The 15,417-nt window shown below is 38.5% G+C and overlaps 1 protein-coding gene across 5 annotated transcripts in view; it reads left to right on the top strand.

Moving 5' to 3' along the window:
• TRAK1 (trafficking kinesin protein 1) overlaps positions 1–15,417 on the top strand; it is an 86,264-nt gene that overhangs the window by 53,168 nt on the left and 17,679 nt on the right. For all 5 annotated transcript variants that reach the window (XM_088165667.1, XM_088165677.1, XM_088165689.1 and 2 more), the window contains 9 exons: positions 2,483–2,583; positions 3,383–3,491; positions 5,285–5,363; positions 5,755–5,885; positions 6,395–6,469; positions 7,712–7,849; positions 9,428–9,504; positions 11,495–11,731; positions 12,663–12,979. In XM_088165667.1, coding sequence (XP_088021793.1) covers positions 2,483–2,583; positions 3,383–3,491; positions 5,285–5,363; positions 5,755–5,885; positions 6,395–6,469; positions 7,712–7,849; positions 9,428–9,504; positions 11,495–11,731; positions 12,663–12,979 — 1,264 coding nt within the window. The remainder of the gene's footprint in view (positions 1–2,482; positions 2,584–3,382; positions 3,492–5,284; positions 5,364–5,754; positions 5,886–6,394; positions 6,470–7,711; positions 7,850–9,427; positions 9,505–11,494; positions 11,732–12,662; positions 12,980–15,417) is intronic.

Here is a 15,417-nt window from a genome sequence, read left to right as displayed (position 1 = left end):
ACAAGTCCAGTGTTTTGCAGTGTGAAAATGTATGCTGGGTTTGTCTGGGACGCTGATAATATTCTTCACCAGCCTACCTGGTGCTGTGCTTTGGGTTTGGGACTAAATCAGTGTTGATAACAATGTTTTGGCTATTTCCGAGCAGTGCTTGCCCAACATCCACCAGGCTTTTTTCTTTTTCCCTCATACCCCTGCCAACCTCCCCAGCCTTTATTTTTTTTTTCCCCCCTCTTCACTCTGTCCATTATCTGCACAAGAGGCTGGGAAGGTACACAGCTCTGGTAGCTGATGTAAACTGACCAAAGGGGTGTTCTATACCATATGTTGTTACATTCAACAATAGAAGGTCAGGGAAAGGAGGAAGAATCTGGGATATTCATGGTTATGGTGTTTGTCTTCACAAGTGACAGTTCTGTGTGCCAAGGTTTCACTTTCCAGTAAGTGGCTGAACATGTACCTGTTGATAGAAAAAGTGAATAAATTACTTATTTTGCTTTGCTTGCATGAAAAACTTTGCTTCACTTATTAAACTGTCTCAGCAAGAAGTTTTTCTTGCTCTTGAGCTTCTGAGTTCTCCATCCTGTGGGGATTGTGAGGCAGACTATGTACTCAGCTGGTGGGTGCTTAGCTGCTCACCACGTTAGCACACCACACAATGCTGCATCAAAGGGAGGTGTTGCTGGAAGTGTTTCACAGCCTGATTGAGAATGGAAGTGAGCTCTGGAGGTCATCTTGTCTTCTTAAGCAGGCCCCCTGCAGTCCATTACCGAGGACCATGTCCAGACGGTGTTTCACTATATCTAAGGATGGAGACCTTACAAGCTCTCTGGGCAACCTATGCCAGCGCTCAGTCACCCTCACAATTAAAAAGTTGCACCCGATGTTTAGGAGGGACCACCCATGCTTCAGTTTGTGCCTATTGTTTCAGGTCCTGTTCCATTAAAAGATCAACCTTTCTGACTGTTCACCCTCTTTCAGAGGATTGGAATGCTCAGAAATTGCAGTAAAAATAATATCCTCAGTTTCTTAATTCATAGAAAAAAAACAGTAGCGAGAGCTCGAAATTATTTAGTGTCCACCCACAGACAGTATCTGAATTTTTGCTTCTTAAAGAGACTAAGTTATAATGTGTTGCAGGGAAGTAAAGAGTTATTTTTGGTTCAGCATTTTCACTCTTCCTGAAATGGAGAAAGTGAGCTTCCAAAAATTAATGTGAAGATTTTGTTTAACAGTTTTTTAAAATGTGGTTGAATGGGGCTGATTTTTTTCCCCTTGCTATTTAGAACCCATGTCTCAGGAGGGCTTCTCATTATGCCAAAAAGTCTTAGTTAAGGTAAATGACCGTGTTTGCTTCAAATTCAAATACTTTTTTGGATTGTCTGCTCTTTTGTTCGATGAAAATGGAGTTCAAATCTATGTCATTGATATTCTCTGTTTCTTTTCTAATAATAACTACAAAGAAAGTATGCTTGCAATATGAAAAGCAGAAGTTTAATAGAAAGAAATGTACTGTGTATTTTTTACATGGGAAAGTGCAAACTGTGGGCCAAGTCTTGCAGTGCAAGTGGAAGGGAATGGATGTGTCTAATCAGTTATGCTGTCTATAGTTGTACAAGGCAAATAAAAGTAATCTCCTGCTGCTGGCATCTTAAATCATAGCTGTGAAGTGGTGTACATGCTAGTGTCTAATTAGGCTTTTAAGCTTTTACTTTGGAGAATAGCAATATAAAGTAACAAAGGTTATGTTTGTGGACCTCACAATTGCAGGGAATCTCAATCACCCACTTTTGCTATTTTGTTGATTTTTGATGGATGTGTGTAGTGAGTATGGGAATCCCACAAGCTACTTCACTAGAACCAATAAAACCTGGAAGCTGACTGCAGCCTCCACTGTTGGAACAGCCTCAGAACAGCAGCCTCCCACTCTGTGGTGGTGTGTTCTGCAGCTCAACAGGGACCTGACTCACAATTGTAACCTATTACACAAGCATTCCAGTAATTTTATGTCAAGTCTCTTGGAGAGGAAGAAATGTCTGCATCTGAGGCCTGCAAGGTCAGCATCCAAGCCAGAAGGTGACAGTCATCGTACAAAATGGATAAAAGCAATGTTTGGCTTGATTGTGCCACATAAATTTCCTGCTGTATCATTGCAATATGTCCATTACTGTGCATGTGAATCTAGACTAATGCAACAGTGAGTCAGGATTGCTCATCTTAAGGTAAAAAAGAAATACATCCAATAGCAGTGAATAATTGCATATTTGGATTTGTAGAAAAACCATTTAGTGGCTACTTTAAAAGGTACACTTTTCCTTCTTTCTAAGAAATAAAATAAATGGTTCTGGTCTGTTTCAGTCTTGGACTCTTGATTTAGTCCAAGATGATGCCTGGAGGGTGAATAACGAGCTTATTTGTGGTGGGTTTGCTTACAAATGTGACTGGAAAATCAGCTTACTGATCTGTGAGCCCTTTTGTTGTGTAGGTATCTCAGCTGCGCCATGAGCTGTCCATGAAAGATGAGCTGCTCCAGTTCTATACCAGTGCTGCTGAGGAAAGCGAACCAGAGTCTGTCTGTTCCACCCCGTAAGTCAGTTCATCTGCAATGCTCAACCGTCACCTGTTGGATGGTTTAATAACTGTGAAAAGTGGTAAAACTGCCTCTGTATTGGCTGGAACTATAAATGGGACTGAGAACTTGGTGCGAGGCTCCAGCTGGAAGGATTTGCACTGAGCCAGCTGCCTATCCAAGTGTGTTACAAGAGCTAGGAGGGTACAGTACATAGGGAGATTGCTGACACGATGCTGCAGTTTTCAGAGGAACTGGGTCATGGTTGTGGTGGGACAGCCATGGGTCACCCTGACAGCTGCCCAGTACACCACATACATTTACATGTGCTAGGACATGCTACATGAGTGACCTTTGAAGGACCTCTGAAGGCACTATGGAAAAATTCCAAGCCAAGGGAAAGAAATAAAGCATGGCTTACAGCGTAGGTTCCAGACAGTTAGCTGGCTGAACAACATTGCAGGCTCTGAGGGGCTGTCTGCCCTTGCAGAGTTATTGCTGCATTCTGATGAAGCATGTGCTGCATTAATCAGGAGCTATTGGATTGCTCCCTGTAGTAATGTGGTTTTGTTTTCTCATAGCCTTGAGTGAATAACTCCACATTTTCATAGGAAATGTGCAGAATAATAAATGAAATTTTTAAATATTCTCTTTTGAAATTCTGCAAATTTTTTGCTGCCCAAAAATACTGTTATGAATAAGCTGTATTTCATGTGGCTCTGTTTGCTTTTGAGACCTGTGTTCAGTCTGTGCTTCTGTGTGATTGGCCATAATACATGTAAAAATTTATTTTAAATTGTTGCTTTTTCCTAAAAGGCTGAAGAGGAATGAGTCTTCTTCCTCTGTCCAGAACTACTTTCATTTGGACTCTCTTCAAAAGAAACTCAAGGACCTTGAAGAGGAAAATGTTGTGCTTAGATCTGAGGTGAAATTGCTCCCTTTGTTTTGCTTAATATAGTTGTTCGTCTAAAAGCCAGAACGCAGGTATTGAGAAGCTTGTATTAAAAGCTGAGAGTCTAACTAAGAATATAATTCCACATATAACAATTGTCTCTGTAGTTGTTTAATCACCATCCTTTATCTTTTTAAATGAATGAAAGACTGAAATGTGGAAGCTACATAGAATCACAGAATTGTTTAGGTTGGAAAATACCTTTAAGGTCATTGAGGCCAACCTTTGACCAATCAATACCTTATCAAATAGACCAGAGACCTGAGTGCCATGTCAAGTCCTTTCTGGAACCTCCTGGAACAGTGACTCCAGCCCAATGTCTTACCACCCTTTCTGTGAAGAAATTCTTCCCAAATGAAGCTACATGCAAAGCAGTGTTTGTGCAGTAAGAATGTGCCAGGAGCATGGGCAGATTTTGGAGTCCAGGATTGCACTTTTGAAACAGGTTTTAAAGGGCTGACCTGGCAGATATGTGTGACTTGAGCTGCAGATCTCAAGTTTGTAGACTGGCTTGGTCTCTGATACCAATTCAGTGTTTCTCAAAAATAATAATTACTAGCAAAATGTAAGTTGCATTACATTTCTTAATTTTGTGTTTCAAGTAAGGAAGTTAATATTTTAAATTGAATGTGCTTTTCTTGTCTTTATTTCTTATAATATTCTGTTTGTTTCACAGATAACATGCTCCCACAGTTTAAAAGTTGCATTGAAAATATAAAATTATTCATGTCATATTCAATATTAAACTTTTAAAAACTGTGTAATCACTTTGCAAACATGTAGCAGAGTATAGCAGAAGAGATACTTTTGGTCTAAGATGGAATATATTGAAACAGAATGTTTTTACCAGTTTCCACTGCAAATGCAAGGCCCACTGTAAATAGGTAGTGCCACACCTTTGCACAAGACATCAGGTAATAGAGACTACTCTGCTTTTAACTGAAAAGTTGCACAAAAAAGATGAGAAATAGATGGTCTGAGAACAATGAATGTTAGACCTGAGAGAGCCACTGCATCAGGAGCTAGTAGGAAACCCCATGCAGCACTGCCTTCCCTTCCAGGGAGATGTAGTCTGTGCCAGCAAGGCACAGGATGAAGCCAAATCTCAAACCTGAGAGCTGTGTGGTTCTCTAGAGATGCAGTCTGTGGGTGTCTGTGCATGCCCCCAGCTTTGGGAATCGATTACAGACCCACTGAGGTGGTGCCAGACAGAACCAGCTGGCTGCAGCCATTCTGCTCTTGGCACTCCCAGAGTCAGAGTGGAAAAGACAAAACAGGGAAGGAGGTAGCACTAAAGTTTTTTGTGGGATATATGGTTACAGTGCCAGAACTTTTCAAATAGGATCAAATAGCATGCTTTTTAAATGCTTGAATGTTTAATTCAGTTATTTAAACCAAGCATTTATTTAGTTTTTGATGATACCTACCTTTGCTCAGGTGACCAGATCAAGTTCTGCATGCTAGAAAGGCTTGTTCAAGCCTTTCTTTTTCTTTATACTTTTACTGCAAAATACACAAGTGACATCTAGTGGGGATATGGTGATAATGATGCAAGTTTCTCCATACAGTAATGTCTCTGCTGAATGTTCACCTGATCTCTTTTTCCAGAACATGTGGGAGGGCAGGCAAAAACTGTAGTTTCTCACTGTCTTCCTGAAGGAGTGATTAGAATAGCTTGTCTTTCTGAAGCAGATGGAAGTGCAACAACAGACTGGCAAAGAACAAATGTGCTAATGTAGCATATTTGATGTGGATTTCTTGAACAGGCCTGTCAACTGAAGACTGAAACAATTACTTATGAAGAGAAAGAACAACAACTTGTCAATGACTGTGTAAAAGAGCTAAGTATGTCCCTACTTCTTTACACTTTTTTGAGATAGTTCAGTGAAAAAACCAGAACAGATCAGTCAGTCGTGTTTTTCTGTGGTACTTACTTTCTTTTATAAATGCGTATAAGGAGAAGATTTCTGGCTGAAATTTCACAGCAGAAAATATTGGCTGAAAGCTAAATCTTTCTCATTTAAAAATAGTTTTGCATTGAAGATGTTCAATCTCCTTTGCAGCATGTGCACTTGATGCCTTTGTGGTTTTGTGTCCTACTGTGTTTTTCAAAAATACCTTACTGCCAATTGGGAGTAGGATTCTGCTGAAGCAAGTGATGTTCCAAAAGAACGTCTTTATGCTTACTTTTCTGATTTTTGGTGTTTGATATTAATTGGAATTACTTATCTTAAAGGGGATGCAAATGTCCAGATTGCCAATATCTCCGAAGAGTTAGCAAAGAAAACTGAAGATGCTGCCCGGCAGCAAGAAGAAATCACTCATCTTCTCTCTCAGATAGTCGACCTGCAGAAAAAGGCAAAAGCTGTAAGCAATCCAGTTGAGAGACTACTGTTGTTATTTGTTACTAATGTAACTGGAGAACCGATTAAAATCCTCTCTGTACTAGAGCCTAAAGAAAATATTCCACCTTCCTTATGTGGATGGCCTAGTTTGATGTTTAATATCTGGCATACTTGACTAGAAAGCATCAATTTATTAAAAGATGCATATATGGTTTATCAAATGCAGTAGTTAAAATTATTTTAAATATTAGATACAAAATTCTGCTCTGAGTGATGTCGATGAGACAAGAGTGTCAGTGCAAGTATTTCAGTGGACACATATTTGTTTGGAGGTTCATTTAGCAAGATGCATTCTAATGCTGTGTGTTCTTGTGTTAACGTTTTAAATGTTTTTTAAACTAATGTGTAGATTAATATTGCTGCAAAGGAGAGGTGAGAAAAGTTAGAATGTTCCTACTTAACTGTAGTATAGGATACAAATATCACAGGACAAAACATTGAAGTATTTCTAACATTTTTGGCATATTTTAGTGTGCAGTTGAAAATGAGGAACTTGTACAGCATCTGGGAGCAGCTAAAGATGCCCAGAGACAGCTCACGGCAGAGGTGAGTACATCACTTAGTAATACAGTAATTTAGTAGCCAAGCAATGACAGTTCACTTTGCCATGAGAGGTTTAGTCTGAGCTGGATCAGAAATATTAAATAATTTTGTCTGTGTATATGGGGTGAAGGAACATTTATGTTCCTAGTAGAGTTCAAACCATTTTCTGTCCTAGTCTCTGCTCCTTCAAATGACACACATTTTGAAACACAGAGATTTATGGGCTGTGCAGGAAAACCTTTAGAGGTTGACTTCTCTAAGCTGGTAATTTTAGTCTATTTCGACTAGTGAGATAACATGGAAGAGCTCATTTGTGCTCTATTTGTTCAGTGTATAAACATAAGGCAGTCCAGTGTTTCTGGTTGTCTTATGGGTGCTACATTCACATGAAAAAAGACAGACAAGATGGAATGAATAGAGCTTGATCCCTCTAGGATGTGTCTTGCACTTGCACTACTTGTTGATGAGGGTGGGAATGGCCAGAGAAGCTTTTCCAGAGGGTGGACGTTTTGTATCTGTGGTGCTCAACAAAGATTGGGCTCATGCCTCCTCACCATTGCTTTCTTAGGAAAGAAAATGAACCAGATCTCTTTTTCTAAATCAAATAGCTGATTTTTCTGAAAGTTGTTGGAATGTGGTGTTTCAGATTTCTGCCCTTTTGCCAGACTAGGTTGAAGTGGCCGATGAACCCAAAAGCTGTGAGGGTACACAGACATCTGTAGACAGAGAGATTACATAGGATATGTTTCCTGAGGAAGTTAAAAATAAGGCACGATCTTAGGCTGTTGAAAGCTGTACGTGTATATGTATGTATGCATGAAAGTCTGGCTTTACAATTCCTAAGTCCTTTGGAATTCCTCCATTCCATTGTGGAATGTCTTGTTCTCAGACCATGGTGTTTGCCACTGTGGTCATCATGGCAGTGAGTAAGCACTAAACCTGATCAGACTAAAGATACTTTTTCGCTCTGTATTTTCTCCTTGACAATGGCTTCACATAGATATGTAGAGAAGGAAATGGAGCAAACGGTTCCTTCTGCATTGTGACCCTCCCTGCCTGTCTTCCCATTACTAATCCATGTTATTAATGATCCTTCAGTGTTGCTCAGTTGTTGGAGGTCGATTCCTTTAAAGTGGGATATTCTTTCCTACACTATTTTTGCTTCCTAGTATTAAAAGAATTTGCAGTATTTTTATGGTAACAGTGCACCCCATAATGTCTTGGACTGTTTTCTCTATGTTACAGTTGCGAGAGCTGGAAGACAAGTATGCAGAGTGCATGGAAATGCTTCACGAGGCTCAAGAAGAGCTGAAAAACCTTAGGAACAAGACAATGCCAAATGCGATATCACGTCGGTACCACTCCCTTGGTCTCTTCCCTATGGTAAGAAGATTTAAGGAAAAAGTCTGCACACACCAAGCAAAGGAAATGTGTTTGCATCTGACTTACAGATTTGGGGGTAGGATGCTAGGTCTGACATAAGCATAGGTGAAATGTGTATTTGTATAATGTTAAAGGATACCTGAGTGATCAGTTTTGCATACCTGCAAAAACCGGTGCTGTGCAGCTTTGCTGCAGTGTTATATACAGCCTGAAGCTGTCTGTGCTTATGTTGTGAAACCTGGGTAACAATAACAGGTTCTTACACATTCTCTACATCTTTGTTAAGCATCTCCTGTACTGTGGTGGCTGATATTCATTAGGAGCTACCTGTTTATTTTCAATATCCTTGGAGATATAGCTTCCTAGTAACGTAACAGTGGTTTCCAGACATGGCATCTTTCTAGTAATTTATTATATACATTCTACTTCTTCAGTCTAAGCCTTTGTACAGGGTTAAAAGCATACCTTCTTGTTTAATGCTGACTGAAAATTCAGTGGTTCATTAAAAAAATATTAGTTGCTTATCTGTTTTAGGGCAACAAATTATGGTGCTTTCACTGGTGTTATTAATTTTCTTGACCTGATTTCATGTGATTGACATTTAAAGCTCAGGGAATATGCAGTACCCTCAAGGAAATGAGAAAAAAAGAGTGGATAAGAATGTGTTCAGTGACTTGCTGTGCTTGCCTGTGTAACTCTAGAGTAGTTAGATTACTTCCGAAGGCAATAGTATCAGTGGCTTCTTTTGAAATACATTAATGTAATCAAGCAGCAAAATCTGGCCTGCCTTGTCTTGTCTTACTGCTGAAGAACACATTTTATTTGTGCTCACAAGAAGTAAATTGCCGACAAAGGCTTAGCTTGCCTTTTTGTGCTCCCTTCTGAGACTGAGCACAGGCCAAATTAAAGTGCAGACATTTAATAATACAAGTTGTGCTTGCAAAAATACAGCTGAAAGCTGTGAAGAGTATGCTTCTGCAGAGATAGGTTTATGTGTTTTGTGTGAAAATGATTTTCGAATATTGAATCATGGGACAAAAGATCATTTAGGTTTGTTAATGTTTGATACTAAGACCCTGCAGCCAGCAGTAAAACTTAAGTCACCAGCTACAGAAAAGTTGTGGCCTGTTACCTCTAACCTTATGGAGAAAGTATATAGTGCTTTATGCCAAGGACCACGTCATTTTTGTGGATGGGTGGATAATGCTGTGGGTTTCATGTTTATTTTAAATGAGAACATAAAGAGCAAAACTTTTTACATAAAAGCTGAATGTTACTGAGTATGGAATTCAGCCTGGGAAGCTGGATCATCTTGTTGCCTACAATGCTTTTCTTAAGGGTCTTTGGCAGATATCATGTATTATCAGGTGGCACATACTGCAGGGAAATGAAGCTAAGTCATATTTTGTTAGTGCTTTAAATATCTACGTTAGTTTTCCAGTCATTTTTCATATTTAAACCTTCCATTTTTTTCTTCTAGAAATACTCTTCATTACTTATTATTTTGTATAAGTAATTTATTGGGTTTTGTCATTAATACTATGATATTTGTTTCTCTTTTGTGCTTCTTTTTAACAGGATTCTTTGGCAGCAGAAATAGAAGGGTCAATGAGGAAAGAACTGCATTTAGATGAACCCGACTCTCCTGACTTGGCGTACGATTGAAAAGAATTGGTTCCCAATTGATCAGTTATATCTTAAGTTAATTATTTGACAAGAAAAGAAAAAACAGGAAATAATTGAGTTAGATATTTAGAAAGAAATATTTCCAGCTGAATATGAATGATAGTGAGAAAGGAAAACAAATTGCCTAGTTTTTGGGGTGTCTCTGTTTTCTCCTAAAGCTGCCAAAAGGAAACACCTATATATTTGCTTTGCCTTGTCATGTAAACTTTTTTCCTCATTGGTGAGTGCTGAGAATGAGAAAAGGTTTGTTTTCTTGAGTGTTACCATGCTAGATTTCTTCAGTTACCAGTTAGGGGAGGAGTGGAGTTCAAGTTAGTGAGTTTTTTCTTGGTGAGTTTTATAACATAAGTTACCAGGTAACAATTGATCTAATCTAGTTTTCACAGGAAGAACATCAGGGCAGTAAGGGATTTGGAATGGCTGGATACTTAGTGTGATGCCCATTACATCTGTGCTGAAGTTCTGTTGAATTAAAGGAGAGAGTAGTTTGAAACAAGTTAAGTGCTTGTGACAGCCCCAAAGCTATAGATAGACACAGCTTGGCAGAAATGGCCTCACTGATTCCAGTTGCACGTGTACTCCAATAGGTTTATCGCACAGATTTGTACAAAGCGTGGATTGTTTAATTTGAAATAAGTTAATCCAGTTTAGAGGGTCTGTTACAGAAACAGAGTTTACAAAACAGGACAGTCAGGGAAGGTACAGTAGACACTTCCCAGAAACCTTCTAATTGCATTTACAAAATGCCTGATGCATACACTAACCTTTTCTGAGCCTGAGCCTAGAACTATAAATGGGACAGAGTGAAATGTTGATTAGAAAAATGTAAGATGAAAAAGTTGTGAGCATGCTCAAACCCCATAGGATCCTTTCATCCTTCTAGTAACTAACTTAAAGCTAGTTTAACTTCTTTAGAATGTCTTATTTACTTTGGCTGTACCAGAGGAGGATACTTTTTTTTTGATTGTGTGACTTGTCTTGGTTTCATTTATTTGTGCAGTGGTAGTAACTGCAAGCTCCATGGGACTATTTATTGATTCAACCTCATAAAGATATATGGCTATAGACCTGGAGCCTCCACACAAAGGGTGCAACTGTTGAGCACCAGAAGGAAAGAAATTTAAATTTCTTAAATAGCCTAAGGCGTGCAATTACTGTTACAATCTGGCAGTGTTACCTTTCAGGCAGAAGCAATGTGCTATTCTTGTGTTCAGTCATTGTTGAACTGTAAAACAAAGCAGCAATGGCTGTTTTGCAGCATGATGTAGGGTAATTTTGTCAAGAAATTTCTGCTGAAGTGTCATTGGATGTCAGTCTTGAAGCAGGTGAACAGTGTTTGTTAGGGTGTAAACACAATGGTGATGAAGAATGAACTGTAGAAGTAGGTCAAAAATTAGGTTTCCAGCCTTGACACCCTCTCTCTCAAGTCTTGGTCCATTATATTTCTGGAATTTTTTTCCTTTTTTTTAAAGTACTGTTTAAGGGGATTGAAACTGGTTTCAAAGAGAAAAGATACAAGAGTTGCTTGAATTGAGATATGCTGGAGAGTAATTCAAATTCTCTTCTGAAATGGATTTGCCAGTTTATGGTTGAGAGTTGAATGGAGGTCAATTCTGATTTTTAAAAACTCATATTTACACAATGGCTTTTTAAGACACTTCTAGCTGACGTACCAAAATGCTCTTTCACTTATTTTTTGTTAATATTTGAAAGGGTCCATGCACTTAATTGTCAAATGTTCTGTCAAAAATATTCTAGGTTGATGGAAGAATTATGTTGATGGATTGAATGTAATGGCCAGACTGTAGCTGGTATGGGACCCTGTGCATACTACTGTACAGAACTACATATAAAACCAAAGTGTTTGATAGACCTGTGAATAGGAAGGGCTGTTAATAAGCTGTTACCTGTTCCTTCTCATGGTAATAATTTATTGAGTGATTATTAACTGTGTTTTAGCCATCAGAAGCGGGTCTTTGAGACAGTGAGAAATGTCAATCAAGTTGTCAAGCAGAGATCCATGACTCCATCACCAATGAATATCCCAGGCTCTAACCAGTCCTCTGCTATGAACTCAGTGATTTCTAGCTGTGTCAGCACTCCACGTTCCAGTTTCTATGGGGGAGACATCTCTAACATTATGGTAGACAACAAGACCAATAGCATCATCTTAGAGACAGAGTCTTCAGACAATGGGTCAGTACCATAACACTGGAATTTTCATTTGCTTTGTTTGTGACATAAAGGCAAAGTATTCCTGTCTTCCTCCTTTTGTCTTATGTACCACAGTGGAACACATCTTCAGAATCTCTTTTGTGCATATAGTTTTTGAGCACTCAAGTTTATTTAAAAAAGAAAGCTTTTAGAAAGTACTGTGTATCAGTAAGTGTCTGCAACTCAGACCTGTTCTGAGATGTAACATCACCAGGTAGTGTAAAACCATCCTTTGTTTTTGTAGGTCAACACTTAAAAATAATTACATTTTCACCATTTTACATAAATGCCATGGAGTTCTGATCTCAGATGCAGCTGCAGTTAACTTTTTTGATCCTTAAAATACATAAAGTGTGCCTCTGTAGATTACCTAATATGAAAACCTCTGAATGAAACCAATCAGAACTTTTCTTTTCTAGCTACTTGTCTCTTCCCCAGTACAGCTCTGCATTATGCTGTATATAGTTTTCAGTAAAAATGGCTTAATACCTCAAAACAATGTATGTTTGTAAGTATAATATACTCTTGTGACTCACTGTGGTTTTCTTACAGCATTGGCCCTTTGACATGAGGCCTGCCTACTTGAGTTTTTATGACTGTGAGAGACACAACAAGCAGACAACTCTCAACTCTTTGAAGGAGCAAGCTCTTAAGTAAAGTGCAGGTTTCCAACCAGGGGTTTCCAGTCAGGAGCTAGGATTCAAAACTTTTACCATGAAAGATAAACAAAAGACTGATGTTTGCCCTTGAGCTCTCGAGATGAGTAGTGAGTTGTTCCCAGGCACAGTAGTGTAAAGGTATTGGTGAATGCCTCAAAATTGTCATGTGGAAGTCTTAAACATTTCTGAGAATGGCTTTTTTCCCTCCCACCCTTTTTATTTTTAATTTTTCTGTGTCCCCCTTTATGTTTTAGAAATGAAGACAGGATGAAGAAGCCTGGAACTCCAGGGACTCCAGGCTCCAGTGACCTAGAGACTGCCCTTCGTAGGCTCTCCCTCAGGCGGGAGAATTATCTCTCGGAGCGCAAGTTCTTTGAGGAAGAGCAGGAAAGGAAGTTGCGGGAACTGGCAGAAAAGGGAGAACTCCACAGTGGTTCCATTACCCCCACAGAGAGCATTATGTCACTGGGAACTCACTCCAGATTTTCAGAATTCACTGGATATTCAGGAATGTCTATCAGCAGTCGCTCCTACCTGCCAGAAAAGCTTCAGATTGTGAAACCACTAGAAGGTGATAACAAAGGGCCTCGGCCTTTATCTGTTGTTATTAGTGACTCTTTGTGGTCTCTAATCCATCACCAGAAAGCAGGAAATCTTTGCAATACATACTCTTTTTACTTTAGAGACAGTACTCCACGCTGTTGGTTTGAGATCTTCTAACTACTATATTTTTCCACAAGCCTTAAAAGTGTTAGGAAACAATCCCAGCCAAAGCAGTAAAATAAATATTACAGGCCATGTATGCACATCAGCAGTGCAGCTTTACATCCGACCTAAATGTTACCATTTCATAATTGGAAAAGGAAAGTAGATAAGTCTGTGAAATCTGAACAAGAGTCCTGTAAATTAGTATCTGGAAAGGGCTTTATCTACTTCAGTTAGTCCAGTTGTTCTAATAAGACTGTTATGGTGATTCAAAATTATCTCTGGACTTAATGGGTTGTTTGAGTGGTCACACATGAGTCACTATGGCTTTGTGTTTCGTGTGTGTAATAGGTGTGCTTATTTAAAGTCAAATTTTCTTCATACACTGTCTCAGAAAAAGGCAAGATAGAGATAGATGGCAGTCAGGGCCAGAGCTGTACTTCAAAGTTTATTTCAATGGAAATGTTTAAAAAAATCTGTCAAAGCACATGTAGTATAGTCTGCCTGGCTTTTCTTAGTTCTTTCAGGTTGTAGTTGGAAATCAGTTGAGTCAATTCCTCCAGGTTTTAAACCAAATAAAGTTTTCCTGTAGTACTTCACAGATACACTAGGTAACATAATTTAGCTTTGGCTTCTCTCTCTCTCTCTCTCTCTCTCTCTCTCTCTCTCTCTCTCTCTCTTTTCCTGTAACAGAATTCTTGTATTACATTGCATTGTGTGTGTTAATTGCAGAAGTTCCTTTTTTTCATCTTTCATCTATAAGGAGCATATGTCATGACATGTACTCAGAAGCAAAAATAAGCCTTCTTATGTCCTGAAGAAAGTGATGTACTGTATCTACCTATTCAAATGAAACTATAGCCATAGCTCACAAACCCATACTGTCAAGCAGATTTTAATAGTTTGTTTTCATGGCTTCTTTTAAATGGTCATGGAAGTACTTGTACCACATGAGGGAAAGGATGATCCCACTTTGTTTCAGTTTCTGGTTGCTACCACTGTCACCATCCCATTATATCTGCTTGTGTCTTCCAATAAACTCTTAAAGTCTTTATCATCTTTCTATCTGTCTGGGTTTTTTTTTTTCCCCCGATTTTGTTCAGTGTTTTCACTGGGTCATTTCTCGCTTGAAATTATTGCACCTTTTAAAGTACTTTCCATGTTTGGTTTTAGATCTTGCTTGTAGCATGATTGTGTCTGCCTGTTTCATAAGTTTTGGGTTTGTTAACTTTTATTAACTAAATATCTTTATGGTTTGGTTTTTCATTTCAGCTTAGTTTTTTTTCGGAATATTTTTCTTGAGCCTTAGACTTTTTTTTCAACTTCATGGATGCCTTCAGACTACTGAGGAAAAATTGTCTGCTGTACCTGCAGACTGCTATAAGTAGTTGTGTTTTTGGTTTTATTACTGTTTTGGGTGCTCATGTCATTAAACAGAACAAATAAAAATTAGTTTTATAATAAATTTATTATAGGTTAATGACTTCTGCTCCATTAACACAATCTTTTAAATCCCCAGGAAAAAAAGTGACAGAAGCATTAAGAAATTCATCGTCTTTTGCACCTTTAAAAAAACAACACATGCTTTCCTTCAGTCAAACAGAAGGATTGCTTGATGTCACTTGTTTTAGTTATAATCCAGTGGGATTATTTTTGTTTTGTTTTGGGTTTTTTTAACTATGCAGTTGTGACTTGTTGTGTCATAAGCATGAAATAGCACTATCTGTAGGAAAACTAAAAACTTGGGCTGATTATGTCTTCACCCGCTTCCCTGCAATTGTGGGAGCAACACACTGTGAATTTCTAAGCTTTCGCTGATCCCCAAAGTGTATCATGCAGAGATGTCAGGAATACAGGAAAAAATTTACTCCGTCCATATACTTATTTTGTTCTTATATTCCTTCTTCCTTCAGTGGTATGTCCCACCATTACACAGTAATTCCCTTGTGCCAGCTATTTCTGATCATTTACAAAACCATCTGCTAGGGGCCTGGGACTGAATGTAAGCCAAAGTAGTGTTGTATTTCCCTCTTCTTTTGACTTCCACAGCTTTCTCTTTTTTCTTTTTATTTGGGATTTACAATTGTTATATTCCCTTGTACATTTGTGTTTGTTCTCTGTATAGGAATCTAAACTCCCTTACATACACGAAATCAAGATTAGGCTCAGATATACTCCTGCTTGTGATGGATCTTAGGCCGTTTTCATTTCTGTAGTTTTTAATAGAAATCTTAAAGCTCAAAATGCAGATATATTGGTAAATATATTTACTATGGAAAAATATGAGATATATATTGAAAATTA

The sequence above is a fragment of the Sturnus vulgaris genome, chromosome 1 (assembly GCF_052056855.1).
Source record: "Sturnus vulgaris isolate bStuVul1 chromosome 1, bStuVul1.hap1, whole genome shotgun sequence".
Lineage (NCBI taxonomy): Eukaryota > Metazoa > Chordata > Aves > Passeriformes > Sturnidae > Sturnus > Sturnus vulgaris.
Note: the sequence above shows the minus strand (reverse complement) of the source record. Positions and strands in the feature narration are given on the sequence as shown.